This window comes from Lepisma saccharinum, chromosome 16 (genome assembly GCF_977018435.1).
Source record: "Lepisma saccharinum chromosome 16, izLepSacc3.1, whole genome shotgun sequence".
Classification (NCBI taxonomy): domain Eukaryota; kingdom Metazoa; phylum Arthropoda; class Insecta; order Zygentoma; family Lepismatidae; genus Lepisma; species Lepisma saccharinum.
The window spans coordinates 60,329,495-60,346,490 of NC_139244.1; the positions used below are offsets into that span (position 1 = coordinate 60,329,495).

General features: G+C 37.2%; 1 protein-coding gene across 4 annotated transcripts in view; it reads left to right on the forward strand.

Annotated features, from left to right (window-relative positions):
* The window catches only part of LOC146000111 (uncharacterized), a 41,074-nt gene that overhangs the window by 885 nt on the left and 23,193 nt on the right, over positions 1 to 16,996 (forward strand). For 2 of the 4 annotated variants that reach the window (XM_083137452.1, XM_083137454.1), the window contains exons 1-3: positions 2,337 to 2,480; positions 4,452 to 4,677; positions 11,536 to 11,712. In XM_083137452.1, the coding sequence (XP_082993578.1) occupies positions 4,462 to 4,677; positions 11,536 to 11,712 (393 nt within the window). In that variant the 5' untranslated portion in view covers positions 2,337 to 2,480; positions 4,452 to 4,461. Of the gene's footprint in view, positions 1 to 2,336; positions 2,481 to 4,451; positions 4,678 to 11,535; positions 11,713 to 16,996 lie in introns of those variants that run through there. The other 2 variants (XM_083137453.1, XM_083137455.1) reach the window with 2 other exon arrangements.

Here is a 16,996-nt window from a genome sequence, read left to right on the forward strand (position 1 = left end):
TGTAAGCTACTCGTTAGAAGGAATGGGCTGTGGGTATATGCCTAATATGACGTGTCATGGGTGCGTGGTGAAATTCAGGTAAGTTTTCCGTATCCTGGAAACTGATTTCTTCAAATTTAAAAGTTTGGGGCTCATTTGGGAGCAGGTGACTCCGGCCAATTTCTAACATGCCTTTAACAGGGACTGTATAGAGAAAGCTGGAACGGAGCGGAGGAGGGGCCACGGTAGCGGCAGGGATCGGTAAGTCAATTACCCCAGGGGCGGAGCCTGGAATGAGTGAGAAATTTGGACTCAAAAATTTCAAACGGAAATAATTTTTTAGTTTAAATTTCCCACCGATTTCACGACTGATAGCCCCAAAAACCATTCACGGATAGCGCCACGAAATATTTCAATTTTCTTCGTAAAACAATACGAAATTTTTTTTTAAAAAAAATTGGATCAGATGAGTGTTGTTCACGGGTATTTCTTGGGTTCCGAAGGTTGAAACACTGCATAACGAATGAAAATCGACAAAACACAAGCACTAGGCGCGATTATGTAGGAAGGTGTACGCACCATATTGTATCTCAGGCAAGCGAAAAGATTACGAGAAAGAAGTACTCGTAATGCGAAAAATTGCAATTACTTTAATCAAAAAAAGTCAATACACCTTAAAGAATGGGAGCGATTTTACAATACAGGGAATTTCTCCATTTTGTTTGAAATTCGGCATACTCACTAATTTTGGCCCCCTAATCACGAATCTGCAGTCAAAATTTGGCGCTCACACGTGGAAATAGCAAAATAATCGAAATTAAGTTCTTATTTCCACACCCTCGATTTCCGAATTTCCCGCCGGTTCCGGGCTCCGCCCCTGGGGTAATCGACCTACCGCCCCCAACCGCTATCGCGGCCCCGCCTCCGCTCCGCTCCGGCTTCCCGCCTATATCTATAGACTCCCTGTTAAGGGCATGTTAGAAAGTGGCCGGATTCACCTGCCCCAAATAAGCGCCAAATTTATACGTGAGCGCCAAATTTTAAGTGCAGATTCGTGATTAGGAGACCCAAATTAGTAAGTAACCGAAAATTCAAACAAATTGGAGAAATTCCCTGTATTGTTAAATTATACCAAAGAATGTTCCGTGAAGCAGATAGGTAAGTACGAATGTCAAGAATTGACTAAACGAAGAAGTTATAGGTGTCCAACAGATAGTAAATTTTTACCGTTAACCCTTTTGTTGAATCTATTCTTATTGAATTATCATTGAACAAAGGACTCGAAAAGGTAAATTTTCCCATGCACTTTGCCATGAGAGGTTAATGTTCTAGGGTTAATCACCTCTACTTCGCTAACAGATGCACCCTTTAATTTCTAACTAAACTCTGTAGTGTTTATGTTTATGTCTAGTACATAAATTCAGTTTTATTAGCATTGATTTTTAGTTTATTACATTGCATCAATTTGTCAACAGAGTCTAGATCTTGTTGTCATAATGAATCTTCAATAGTGTTAATTTCTTTACAAAGTTTCAAATCATCAGCATATAACAGCAGATTACATTTTGTGACTGATTGAATACATAGCTACATATACCAGTCTTGTCAAATTATCATCTCCAAATTTAATTCCTTTGGCAAAATTATTTTGCTGAACTTGGGTATATTTTTATGTTATAACAAATGAAACCCCTTTTTCCTTTAACAAAATATTAGGGATGGGCCGATATGAAATTTTGGCCGATACCGATAAAGTACCGATATAAAATTTACCGATACCGATAACCGATATTCTACCGATCCGATATAAAATTAGAAATGGTCCTTGAAGAACCTGAAATGTTAATTGATCTACTTAATAAATGTGTGTTTCGAGGTGACCACAGTGCAAAAGAAGTTGAATATTTAGACTTTTACTTTTTTAGATAGAAGGGCATGGAGATTATTCATAAAAATTATAACAAAATGGCAGAATTTTGCACTAAATTATAAGATATTTATCGATATATCGGATCGGTAAAATAATCGGTAATTTTACCGATAAACCGATACACTGATATGCCTATATCGGCCGATACTGATAGAGTACCGATTAATCGGTCCCATCCCTACAAAATATTGATATTGGGATGGGAAAATAATTATCTGTATTATTTTGAAATAGATCATGATAATCACTTATTCATTATCACATGATAATGTGATGTGGCATAATAGATAAACACTTGATTTTACCTAATATTTATCAACTAGGAAGTTTTGACTAATGATCTGTTGATGAAATAATTGCATAATGGGATTCCAAAATGCAAAATCAACCATGAATTGTCACAAATGTTTCATTTTATAGCAAGGTCTACTGAAATTTCTTTTCATCTACATGACACTGCTGTTCAGCTGGACTTGCTATATCTACTAGGGTCGAAACTAGAGACTGTAGACAATTGTGCGAGACAGATCAGTAGCACATAATTGGCTACTGTCATCAAACAAAGAATAAGGTAGGGATATCACCAAGGGTGAAGGGTGCTTATTTTATAGTAGTGTTTCTCACACCTTCACCATAAAACATGGTGTTTCAAATGTTGTGCAACCAAAACTCTGATGGCCTGTAATATACACACTGCAAGATATATTTATGTCATGTTTTCTACTTCATAAAGATTCATCCATTGAGATATTTTTCAGTGCTTTACATTATTCATTTACTCTGTCCAGAAGTTCTACAAATTAATAACTGATGGAAGTCAGCATTATTCCCCCCCCCCCCCTCAGAATCACACTTTTGGGTTTGAAATATACATAAGAATTTATTGAAGGGTCATAATTTGATGCCATGTTAATCTGTTGTTTGCGACCAATATGGGCCATGTGCAGCATTTTATGGATTCGGGAATGCCGATTACATAGGTTAACTGAAAGTGTTATTTTAGGGACACATCACCTTAACTGGCAACACTAGAAGGCCAGGTGCCTGCCTAATGGCGTTGTTGAATTGTTGTTTTAAGTCCACTTTATGCACAGAAAAGCTAATCGGGACTGGACCTACAGGTTAAAGTGGAATCCGAACCACTATGCCATGTGCTTCCACCAGGTATCGAACCCGGGACCCCTTGGTTACAAGGCAACGACGTTACCAGTACACCATCAAGGAAGCCCCCTTAATGGCATAGTGATAACATTTTCACCTTGTAATAAAGTGGTCCCGGGTTTGATACCTGGTGGAGGTACATTCCACAGTGGCTCGGATCCCACTTTAAACTGTACGTCCAGTTCCAATCAGTCTATCTGTGCATAAAGTGGACTTAAAACAACAATTCGAATTCGAACTTGCAGGCCAAAATTTTGTCAACAGATGTACTCTACATGTGCCTAAATATTGGCCATACAAACACTGTACAATATATATTAACTCTTTTTCTGCTGAAAGCAACTACAGCTTTTTTTTCAGCATGGGTAACTTACAGAAAGCATCTGCAGTCGATTTCAAATATTCTTGTCACTGCTAATGTCTAGTGAAGTTGTCCTGTAAGAAAAGCATTCCCAGAACATGCTGCAAAGAAAAAACTTGCTTAGGTTCTGAATAAATTAAAAACGTGTGCATGTAGACAACAATGGCAACACATTGACACTCGGATCACAAGGAGGTAACAGAGTTTCTGAATGATATTTTGGACTTTTAGTTTAATTTAGGATAAAATTAGTTTATTGTATGTAACTAGTGCTGGAGAAGGGCAAGAAAGTAACTTTGGTGCTGAATTGTACCTTTCCTAAAAAGATGGGCTTTGAGCTACACCAAAATTTAAAATGATCATTTATCCACTTGCGTGCCCAGGATTTTTGAAAGGGGTATGTAAACTTTTTAGTAGTCTGCCCTCGTTTTGCTATCCTTTCCTACCTGTGACATTCCTTTTCTTTAGAATACTGGACCAAATGGAAGATTTAAGACCCCTACCCCTCCCACTGTACCCACTTCAATAACAATGAAAATTAACACCAAGGGGGACTCCCAGTTATGGACCTTTGTTCAAAGTATAGTAGTAGTGTTCATTTCAGTACCTTAGAATTTTTTTTACAAATTTATGCAATTCTGAGAATATCACCCAAAAACTATGCAGCGAAAGCTATGTCAATGTGCCAAAATCCGACAGCAAAAGAGTTAATTAGTGCAGGCAATCATCATTTTCTTGATTGATTGATTTGCTTTATTTTACTTCACTTTTGTGCCACTTTTGGCTCATTTACAAAGATGGGGATGAGTGATGATATGATGAATTGATGAATGGACACTCACAAACATCCATGCCCAGGCCGGGATTCGAACCCGAGACCCCTGGCACCTTTTCTTGAACACAACACACTTCAACAGATGTATAGAATTTTGAGTATTGCTTTAGTGGATTATAACATTCTTGTGAGTATATACATCAATGTGAATATTTGTATGAAATATTATTCCTTTTTTGTTTCAGTTTCTAAGACATGGATTCAGAGGGTTTGTCAGAACTTCTTTTTAATAAACCTCAAGGGTTCCTGATGCTGTGGCAGGATCATCTCCTCAACCTCTCTGCTAGCCTGCGGGAATCTCTGGCTGGGGAGGATTTCAAGGATGTGACATTGGCCTGTGATGGTCAGTACATGCAGGCTCACAAACTGGTTCTTTCTATGTGCAGTCCATACCTAAGGGCTTTGTTCAAGGTAAGGTTTTTGCAGTGAAGTGAAGCTGAATTAATACTGTTTTATGCTTACTTTTTGAGTACTGTATTGTTTCATCTCGCTATACAGGGCATGTTGACGTGGAGCTTTGTACAATCTTGATCATAGCATGTACCACCACCACTCTCTAACAAACAGTATTTGTGGATCACACATAGGTACTTGCTGATGAGAGAGGCTACATGTCTCACCTTGGAAGGGACTAGAGTCCTGTATGAGATCCATTTCACTTGCCCGTAATCATTTGAGTCCACCACCCTTGAAAATATTATGCTCTAGTGTACCACGCTCATAGTGGAATGATGGGTAGGTATTAGGGATGGGACAGATTAATCGGTACTCTATTGGTATCGGCCGATATAGGCATATCAGTGTATCGGTAAAGTTACTGATCTGATATGTCTATAAATATAATTTAGTGCAAAATTATGCCATTTTGTTATAATTTTTTTGGATAATCTCCATGCCCTACTTTGCAAAAAAGTAAATGTCTACATATGCAACTTCTTTTGCACTGCAGTCACCTGGAAACAAACATTTATTAAGAAGGTCAATGAACTATTCAGGATCTTCAAGGACCATTCGAAATTTTATATCGGATCGGTAGAATATCAGTAAATTTTGTGTCAGTACTTATCGGTATAGGTCAAAATTTCATATCAGCCCATCCCTAGTAGGTATAAATCACCACACACAAGGTAGTCCCATATTACAGAACGTAATAAGCAGCACCATCAACCTGAAACTCATTCATGGAGGCCTCTCCTAGCTAGGTGTAGTGGCAATATTGTTACCTTTTAATCAAAGAGCCCTGGGTTCAATACCCGGTGGTACATAATGGTTTGGATCCAACTTTAAACTGTAGGTCCAGTCCCGTTAGCCTTCCTGTGCATAAAGTGGACTTAAAGAACATACATGGAGTACAGACTGATACCTAAATTGGAACCCCTGGATACACATGCTGACAGCCCTGCCTAAGCAATTCAAAATATTGTATCACAGTGAAACAAATACCTGTATATTATTGTTCACTATGGAAATGAATAATCTTATTCTGTTAATAAGATGCAGTAATAACAAGCAATCAATGTCCACCTAGGTAGTTCCAGTAATCTATTTCATATTCATATATTACCTTGTATTAGTAAGGCCGACACTTTAGCATTGAAATGACCACCATGTTCACTCAAGTTTCGATTTCACCACATCTTTCAGTTCACGATCCATATTCGAGGGCCCGCTACCACAGACAAATTATGGTTATGCATGTACTATTGACTGTTAGTGTATACCGCTCGTTTTGCCTGGTTGAACATTACATTTTGCTCGACATCATGGCGAGCAAAGTGCTCTTAATTTCATATGCTATGTAGCATTGTCTGTATGAACCATTTGGCTCTTGAGCGAAAACCTCTTGCTATAGAAGGGACGTTGATAGGGAAATTCCTTATCACTTCCAAGCCTCTTATGTCAGAGTGTGATCTTTTACCGACGTGACCACAGTGGCTAATTTGGAAAAAAAATACAGTTAACCCCTTAGTAGATATAGCCTTGGAACACGTGTATAGCCTGTCCTGATGGGAACATTTCAAGCACGTGTTTTACAAACTTGGGGCAAACTAAAAAAGTTGTAGGTTTGGAACTAATTGTCATAGTTATTTCTCTTGTAGTCTACGGTTATTACAAGCATAAAAACACAGTTTTTATTTTTAGTATGATTATAGATACAGTTATAACAATGGTTTACATTTTTTAACTAAAAGGAATCAGTTGTACAATGGATCTTGTCAATGTTACATTATTGTAATGTAGCAACTTAACTGGAACAAGCACTCTCTTTTATTATTATTTTAGAATCTTTAAAAATTATAGATCCAAAATATCATCAGGAAATTCAAAATCATCATTGCTTTTACAGAGATTCTTCATGTTTTCCATTACATTAAATGATTTAGATGGTGGCCTACACCATTTGTGAAAAAGAAAGCTCCATAGTTGATCTATGTTACCATTTTCATTATTTAATTTATTCCAGTGTTCTTCTGCAATGAACGAAGCTTCCCAGAACATTCAAATCTATGTTTCCTGTCATTCTTTTCAAAACCCTTCTCCTTTTTATCGTATGTTTCTCCTCGATGATGTGAGCTGACAATCCTGTTCTTGGGTTTAAATTTATAATATCCAAAGAAATCAACTTTTTTTTAAAAAAAAATGGCAGGGTGTTTAGGGGAGGTGAAATGTATACATTATACCTCCCAATTATAAAAGTTAAAGGAAGAAAGAACAAGAAATTGAAAATTGGAAATGAAATTGGTATTCATCATGCCCCTGTGACCACCACAATTGAATGACAAACTGAATGAAAAAAAAATTTAGCATGTGGCAGTTGTACTTTCCTACAGCCATACAAATTTGCATTGAAGTTGCTGATACTTCTTGGAGAAAAGAAATAATATAAGAGTGGTACTGTTGCCAGCTTAAGGGAAAAAAATTCTAATAAATCAACTGTAGCGTCAGCCCTATAGACTCTGGGTGGACCAAATTTCCAGTGAAGCATGACAAGAGACCAATCTTTGAGGACATGCCCATCTCAAATTTTGGGGTGTTGAGGGAAGGAAAATATTCAACATTTGAGAAAATCTTAATTTTTTTGGAAACTTCGAAAATTGAATGTTTCCTGCTGGATCCCAGCTTTTGGCACATTGTGAACATGTTCTTTTGTTTTTATTATAACATAAAAGAGTAAAATTTATGTCATCAAAAGGTGGTGGTTGAGTAATTGCTCATGTATAAATTTGATCCCATAATATTCAAATTCAAATTCAAATTTTCTTTATTAAAGGGCGAGGTTCAGCCTGTGGCTGTTCTCCCACCTAACCCCGTTTGACATTTACCTAGTGTACATAAACAAAATCATAAAAAAGAGAAGAAAATACAATAAAAAAATGGTTACAAGGAAAGAACAAAGACGAGATTTTAAAAAATCTAGACAACACGTAAAAAAAAGAAAGAGAGAAAAAAATCACATTCACATGCACACACACACACACATTAAAACACACATACTAAACATTTCTGAGCAGGACATTCACGCACGGATGTTGAGATTGATGTACATGATTATGCTAGTTTTGTGAGGTACGATAGAACAACGCATATGTAAATATTACAATATAGTTGTAGATTTGTCAAGGATTGGATTGGATTGGCGAGGCTCGTATGTAATCTAAACTGTATTGTCTAGTGTTACTCGTGGGAGCTTGAACAGAGATATTGCTCATCTAACAGAAAATTCTTTAGTTTATCTTAAATTTGTTAGGACCGGGGAGGGAGGTAATGGAGGACGGAAGTTCATTCCATGTTTTTGCCGTTGAAAGTGTAAAAGATGATTTGAAAATTTCCAGCGAGTGTTTCAAGAGTTCAAGTTTCGCTGTTCCTCTTGTTTTGTAGTTGTGTATTTCTCTTCTGGTTTTTAGTTTCTCGAATAAATTTTCGGGAATTTTTTTATGCAAAAGATTCTGTATAAAGCAACAGAAATGAAGTCTGCAACGTCTGTTCATGTTTAGCATTTTGTTCTCGTTCAGGGTTGGAAGAATATGATCGAATTTTTTAATGTTATAAACGAAGCGTAAATTTTGAACTTTTTGAATTTTTACTTTATTTCGAACAGACAAGTTTGCACCGTATACTATATCACAGTAGTCTAGAAGAGGGAGAATCAGTGTTTGCACAAGTTTCATTTTAATATCTGTATTTAAGTATTCATTAAATTTATACAGGGATCTTAGTGCTGCGTAGGCTTTCTTAGTTTCCTCTTGAACATGAAGGTCCCAGTTCAAGTGTTTGTCTAACATAACTCCTAAATTCTTTATACTTTTTGAATGTGAAATTTCGGATGTCTCTATTTTGACGCATGGATTATTCGGGTTTATCATTGCGAGGCTATTCTTTTAACCGATGACAGTGAAAACAGATTTTTGGGGATTTATTTTCAGACCATTTGCATTACACCAGGTATTGATGTATACTCTTGAGAGTGGAAAGGGAAGGTCAACATTTTAAAACTCCGTTTGAATACAGTGTTTGAATCGAGTATTTCATATCCAATATATATATAGCCCCAATCCCACCACTCACTGACATAAATGTTCTCCATGAAGGAAGCCCCGGAGGCGAGAAACGCCTGATTACGACCCCCCATGAAATCGTCCCAAAAGGCCGAGAAAATTAAAAAATCGGTCAATTGGCCCTTCCTTAAGGGTGAAAATGCCCTTTTCTCACGTCCTTAGCAACCTTTGCCACGGGCATTTCTTTTGCACACATTGTTTGCTTCAATTCTTAATTGTCGACATACATTATATTTCTCACAGATCAAAAGCACACAGATGAATGAACTCATGGTTTTGAAAATGTGCCTGAAACAAGGGTGACATCTACATAATAAGGAGTTTCAGCCCAGATACAACTACGTATATATTGTTATACTCAATGCGAAAATATTATCTACATCGTGGTTCTTTTAACTAAATGTTTAGAGGTATAATAACATCGAATTATTTAGAGAGTTTGCGATGCTTGTTGTTCACCATGGAAACGGACGTTGCTAGGGAACTTAAAGAAAGTTTATTTCAAAGAAAGTTTATTTCACCCAGAAAACTACTGCAAGTGAATTATGCTAGACTTTTCGTATTTTAAAATACAAGCGTCAGAATATATTACAGAGGCAAGGTAGGAATTTTAGGGGAATGACGAAACAATTTTCTAATTACGTTTAAAAATGTGAAAATGACAAAAGACGTAAACATTGTTTTCTATATTTAATATTGCTCTTGAATTCGTTTATACAAGAAATCTAACTAACTATCTTGAAACGGTTATTGCTTACTCACTTTATTATTAAGAAAATAGACAATTTTAATATTTTTTATATTTGTACCATATTAGAGCCCGTACACACACAGAGTTACGTTCAAAACTTTCCAAATAAGCGAAACGTATATATTGGTAAATTCAATGCGAACATATTTACATCGTGCTTGTTTTAACTAAATATTTAGGGGGTATAATGACATGCAATTCCTTAGAGCTTGCCGTGCTTGTTGCTCACCGTGGAAACGGACGTTGCTAGGGAACTTAAAGAAAGTTTATTTTCACCCCGAAAACTACTGTAAGGGAATTATGCTAGACTTTTCAAATTTCAAAATACGAGCATCAGAATTTATTACAGAGGCAAGGTAGGAATTTGAGGGGAATGACGGAAAACAGTTATTATCCAATTACGTTCAAAAATGTGAAAATGACAAAAGAAGTAAATATAACATTTTCAATTTAGTGTCGCAATTTAATTCGTAAATGCAATACATCCAACTAATTATCTTGAAACGGTTATTACTTACTCAGTTCATTATTAAGAAAATAGACAATAATAGTTTGAATATTTGTACCTTATTAGAGCCCATACACACATAAAGTTACTTTCTAAACTTTTCAAATTAGCGAACTTGTACACATGTTCCCCATCATTCAATACAACATGCAGACATTTTCAAAGTCATTAAGATCATTGAGAAACCCCATCTAAAACATGATTGCGCCCACAACGTGGCCGAAGGTCACGCATGCGAGCGTACAAGACGTGGCCAAAGGCCACGTCGAAAGTACGGGAGTCATATGTATACAAATGAGCAAAAAAGACAACTGAAATATTATGTGTTGTTTTGAAGAAATAACATTTTAGGGCCTCTCCGATGGTGCAGTGGTAATGTCGTCACCTTGTAATCATAGGGTCTCACGTTCAATTCCCGATGGATTCTTTTTTGTTGAAAATTATCAACCATTGTTATAACTGTATCTTTATTCATACTAAAAATAAATGTCTGATGAAGGGAGCATGTGTTCTCTTGAAATGTCATAACAAAAAACTGTGTTTTTATTCTTGTAACAACCGTAGACTACAAGAGAAATAATTCTGCAATGCAACAATGCGTACATATAAGAAAAATGATACTGTAATTTTAGGCTCCCACCTCGAAAATCTCTCAAAGATTCTCGTCTTAGATCAGGGTTCCTACGCATCCTGGAAAACCTGGTATTTTAAAATATTCCTTCCAGGCCTGGAAATGTTATGAAATTTCACTTTTTTCCAAGCTGTACCTGGAAATTTGGAGGTTGTCCTGGAAATTCCTTTGCCCCATTTTATTTGTATGAATTAAAATAAGTTTTCATTTAAAACAGGTCAGTGTCATGACAGTGGTTTATTTACTTACTGTAGTCATAGTTTTGTGCTAAGTTTTATTTTTGTGATTGAAGTATAATGCCTCGCGTTTTTGTATTATTTTGTATCGGTCAGAGGTAGAAAATATGATGATAATAATAATGGTTAAAAAAAAGGGTTTCCTATCCTAAATATTCCAAGTTTTCTAAAGGTATTATTCTTGTTTATTTGTAATACAAGATGGTAATTTTTTATAAACTTATATATACTTGTGTTTATTTTTTCTACCTTTGTATTTTTTGTATTATTGTAAAAATTAAATAACCTTCATTATACTAAGAAATGAAATGTGTGGAAAGGAGCAGGTGTAGGGGAATTGGGAGCCTTCATTAAGAAAACTTGAAACTTTTTTTTTTTTTTAATAAAAGAAAATATGTAATGATGTGTATTTTGCCATGGTTACTTTGTACACTTGTCCTGGAGCAATTGTAGAAAATCCTTGAAAAGTCCTGGAAAAAATTGCATGATTTTGTGTAGGAACCGTGTAGATTGTAGTCAGGTAAAACAAAATTTAATGTACTTCGTTTACTTAATTTGTTGCACCTTTTCCAATTTATTATCCGTAGGTGAATCCTTGCCAGCATCCTATTGTTATGTTGAAGAATGTTCGCTACAAGGACTTGATGGCTATCCTCCAATTCATGTATCGAGGTGAAGTGAATTTGCAGGCAGAAGACTTGCATGGATTTTTGGAAGCAGCAGAGATGTTGCAGATTGCTGGCCTGTCACAAGGTACAAATAAAGTAAGTACAATAAGTAATAAAGACCAGTTTTGGCATGTACGAGGGCTATTTGTTGTTGAATTATTTTTTATCGAACTAACGAAAATTCCAAATAGTAGAACAAAAATGGTTACAAGAAAACAATACATGCCTGAATAACGAAAATTTGCAGTACTTGCCCCGACGTATACATCTGTACGTGTATCACAGAATCTTGCAGTATCAAGAAAAATAGAACAGAATACTGCCTGGTCACAGTTGCCAGCTCATAGTAAATCTTTACAAACTTACTAAAACAAAATATCTCCTACAATCCCCCCCCCCCCTCGAAATGATATCTTACAAACATCTAAGATCATTTTGCACAATTTCATTATAAACAGCATTATAAATAATACTCTTACAATGTTTCTCATGCAGATTACGACATAGTGATTTGGTAAACAAGTCAGCTGGATTATTTTCACTTGATACAAATTTCACTTCAACAATTCCTTTCATTACTTTCTCTCTTATGAAGTGATGTTTTATTGCAATATGCTTGGTTGTTGACTTATCCACAAAGTTCTTAGTATGTGCAATAGCTGCTTGACTGTCACTTTTGATCACTGTTGGTTCCACATCTGCATCTTCTAGTTTAAGTGAATTCAGCATTTGTTTCATCCAAGTAATTTCATGTGCACAAGACGCTAATGCTACATATTCAGCTTCCATGGTACTTAACGTAATTGCAGTTTGCTTTATGCTTTTCCAAATAATGGGAGCATTTGCAAGAATGACTAAGTAACCAGTAATGCTCTTGCGATCCTCTTCACAGTTCGCCCAGTCAGCATCGCAGTATGCCACCATTGGTTTTCCTACAGGTTCATATGTAATACCATAATGTTTGGTAGTCTTCACATATCGAAGAATTCTTTTCGCTGCCTTCCAATGTTTTCTATTATATTTGGAACAATATTGTGCTAGTTTACCAACAGCAAACGCTATATCTGGTCTGGTACTTTGAGGTAAATATAATAGCCCACCAATACGTTCTCGATACGTTCTTGTCCGTCTTCATCAGGTAGACTTTTTTTTGGTGTATGCACATCCTTGGCATCTTGTAATTCAAATCTTTTCACCAGCTGATCAACATAATCTTCCTGTGATAATGTTATCCCACGGGTATCTTGATAATTGAATTTCACCCCTAGCAAATGTGATGATAATCCCATATATTTCACTTTGAAACACGATTCCAAACATGTCTTCAACCACTGTCTCGCTGCTTCATTTTGTGATATGGCTAGTATATCATCAGCATATACTACTAGTATCAATCTTCCCTCTTTGGAGTCTAAGCTGTAAACACAAGGATCAACTTTGTTTCTAATAAACCCTTTCTTTCTTAGTCTCATCCAAATATTCATTCCAACATCTTCCACTTTGCTTTAAGCCAAACATAGACTTTTTCAGTCTGCAATACAGTCTTTCTTGTCCCCTTTTTACATAGCCTTCTGGTTATTTCATATATATTACTCCTTCAGTTCACTATGTAAATAAGCATTCTTTACATCATATTGGTCTAGTGTCCATCCTTTTTCGACAGCAATTGAAGTAAGTAATCTAGTTGTGTCAAAACTAGGTACAGGAGAATAAATGTCATTGTAATCTGTACCCTTTTTCTGCGTGAAACCTTTAGCTACTAGTCGTGCTTTGAAGCACAATTTATTCTCATTTTTCTTTTTCTTGAATACCCATTTGCAATCAACAGGTGTGACTCCATGTGGTAATTCTGCTAATTCCCAAACATTATGTTCCTTTAGTGATTCTATCTCTTCTTGCATTTCTTCAATCCAATGTCAATGCATTGCTTCAATCCAATCATTTTGGACTGAGTATGACTTCATTTATTGTCTGATTACAGCAATGTTCTTTCCGAGTCTGATTCTTTCTCAGTGTCATACGTTGTTTTCTGGTTAAATTTTCTTCAGGAGATTTTCCACTCATTTCCTTTTCTTCTTCTTCTTGGGACATATTTTCTAAGTTATATTCAGATTCTGTTTGGTCATCTTCGTTGAAGAATATCACTTCTTTTGATTTGTTTTGATTTGATTTAGTTTATTTTACTTCGCGTTTTGTGTCTCTTGGCTAATTTGCGAAGATGGGGATGAGTGATGAAATGATGAAATTGATGAATGGACATTCACTAACAACCAAGCCCGACCGGGATTCGAACCCGGGACCCTTGGCGTCACAGCGTGATGTGCTAACCACTCGGCCACAGGGTCGGGTGAATATCACTTCTTCCTTTAAATTTTCTTTGTCTTGGGAGTTGTCATGGTCTTCAACTTTGTTACCATCTTCTTTTAATACACAATCTCTCGACTCTATGATTTTATTTTCTCTTGGCATCCAAATTCGGTATCCTCGTCCACAAATTGCATACTCAACCAATATATACTGTTCAGCTCTTTTACTTAATTTTGAAGTACGCTTTTGCTTTGGTGTGTGTACAAAAACTTCACATGTAATGGCTTTGAGATGTCTCACACTAGGAGTTTTTCCAGTCCACAGTTCATATGGGGTCTTTGCTTCTTTATGACTATTTGTTGTAAGATTTCTAATGTACGCTGCTGTGTATGTTAGTTCAGCCCAAAGTGTCCTTGGTATGTTACTATCACTGAAAGCACTTCTCACATGATTCATAAGGTTCGATTCATATGTTCGGCCACCCCATTTTGTTCTGGTGTGTATACCATTGTTCTTTCATGTATTATTCCATGATCCCTACAAAACTCATCCCATTTCTTCAAACAGAATTCCAACCCATTATCAGTTCGTAATCTTTTCAATTTTTTTCCAGTTTGTTTTTCAACTTTCACTTTCCAATCCCTAAATGTCCTAAACACATCATCTTTGGATTTCAAAAAGTAAACATACGAGGCTTGTCCGGAAAGTAAAGATACAAACACATTTGCACGTTAGGGGAAAAATGTGTACCAAAGTTGGCAACACTGGCAGTAACCGTGATCCATACAACGAGGATTGGGAGTGAGTGCTGCGGTGAGTTTTGTGCGAGGAACATGCTTTGGAAATGACAGCAGCGATACCAAATCCCGCCAAGTGCGAAGTGCACGCCGTGATCAGATTTTTGCAGGCACAAGGAAAGCGTCCATTGGAGATCCACCGAGAAATTGTGACTGTGTACGGGAACGTAATGAATCGTCAAAATGTGCTGAAAAGGTGCCGACGTGATGTCCATGATGATGAGAGAAGTGGGAGGCCGTCCGTGATCACTGACGACCTTCGCAATCATATTGAAGCAGAGGTGCATGTGAATAGGCAGGTGACAATTCGAGAATTGTGTGTGATGTTTTCTGACAGTTCGAAAACCACTATTCATGAAGTTGTGAGTGGGTTAGGGTACAGAAAGTTGTGTGCATGCTGGGTCCCAAAACATTTGACTGATGAACACAAAACCAAACGACTGGGATATGCACTGGACTTCCTTACTCACTATGCAGAAGAGGGAGATGCATTCCTGAACTCCATTGTGACAGGTGATGAAACATGGGTGTTCCACCATACGCCTGAATCCAAGCAGCAGTCACTGCAGTGGCACTACACCCATTCTCCAAAAGCCAAAAAATTCAAAACGTCAATTTCAACCTGCAAGCTGATGGCAACCATTTTCTGGGATTGCCACGGCATGCTGCTGGTGGAATTCATGCCGCCTGGAAGAACAATTAATGCTGAAACCTACTGCCAGGCTTTGAAACATCTTCGACGTGCAATTCAAAACAAACTGAGAGGCGTGTGTCAAGTGAAATCCTCTTTATTCCTGACAACGCCTGCCCCCATTCAGCGAATGTCACCAAGGATCTGCTTGCACAGTTTCAATGGGAGGTCCTTCACCATCCGCCATACAGCCTCGACCTTGAACCCAGCGACTACCACCTGTTCCTGTACCTCAAGAAAAATCTTGGTGGAAAACACTTTGCCGACGACGATGAAGTCAGGGGAGAAGTCACAACTTGGTTCCAGGTGCAGGTGGCGGATTTCTATGATTCAGGGATACAAAATCTTGTTCCGCATCAAAACAAATGTTTGGACAATGGTGGCACTTATGTGGAGAAATAGCCTCTCTACCAGTGTATCAAGTGTAACTTTAGTTGCAAGCAATACATTTCTTTTATATCTTATTTTTGGTTTGTATCTTTACTTTCCGGACAAGTCTCGTATGTATACCTACTTGCATCATTTATTATGCTTAATACATATCGAGCACCACCTAAACTTTTCACATCCAAAGGTCCCATGAGATCGGAATGCACAAGTTCAAGTACTGATGTTTCCCTTTTTGTGTCATAAGTATTCATAAATGGTTGTTTAGTTGACTTTCCTATTAGGCAACTATTACATGGCGTTGGCTTATCTAATTTACAATTAAGCCCTAACACAGTCTCTGACTTTGCCATTTTTAGGATTTGATGCACAGGCAGCGTCTCATCTTTCAACACGACAATGCCAGGCCTCATACAGAGCGGCTGACAAGAGAATGGTTGACTCGCCATCATGTGCGAACTCTGCCATGGCCACCATCGAGTCCCGACCTCTCGCCCATTGAGAATGTGTGGCGTGTTCTTAAGCGACGTGTGAAACAGAGGGAACCCACGACAGTGGCTGCTCTTATCGCCTGCCTGAAGGAGGAATGGCACCGCATCGATGTGAAATACCTTGAACGACTCGTCCGCAGCCTGCCCCGATGCATTGCCACAGTTATTCGCCGACGGGGCGGCGTCACACCATGGTAAACAGGCCATGGTAAACAGGATCCCCTCTAACAGTGGTCGAACTTCAATGTCACGTGTAGATGGACGAAAATGTTTTATTTTGTGTGGACACCATACATTGCTGCGTTGCAGTGGAAATTTATGTTTTCCTTTGTTCCATGTAGCCTGCTGAATAAAATATGTTCAGCATATGCATGTGTTCTCCTTCTTTCACAACGCACTCCTATATTTGTGACTGGTCGAACTTCATTGTCACTAAGGTTGTACCTTGTTTTTCAGCCTGAATCAATTTGTTCCCATACTCATCATAAATATAACAACCCTTATTGGTAAATACAATTTCCTTATTGTATAAAATTCCTTGTTTCAAACCAGGAACCAAAAAAAGTATTTTTAGCTTCAAATTCACTAAGTACACCCTTATTATTTTTTCTTCAACCAGTGTTGTTGTACCATCACCTGTGTTAAATTTTTCAGCACACAATTTCTTGTCAATTGTTGAAAAATAATTTTCATTTGGAGTCATGTGA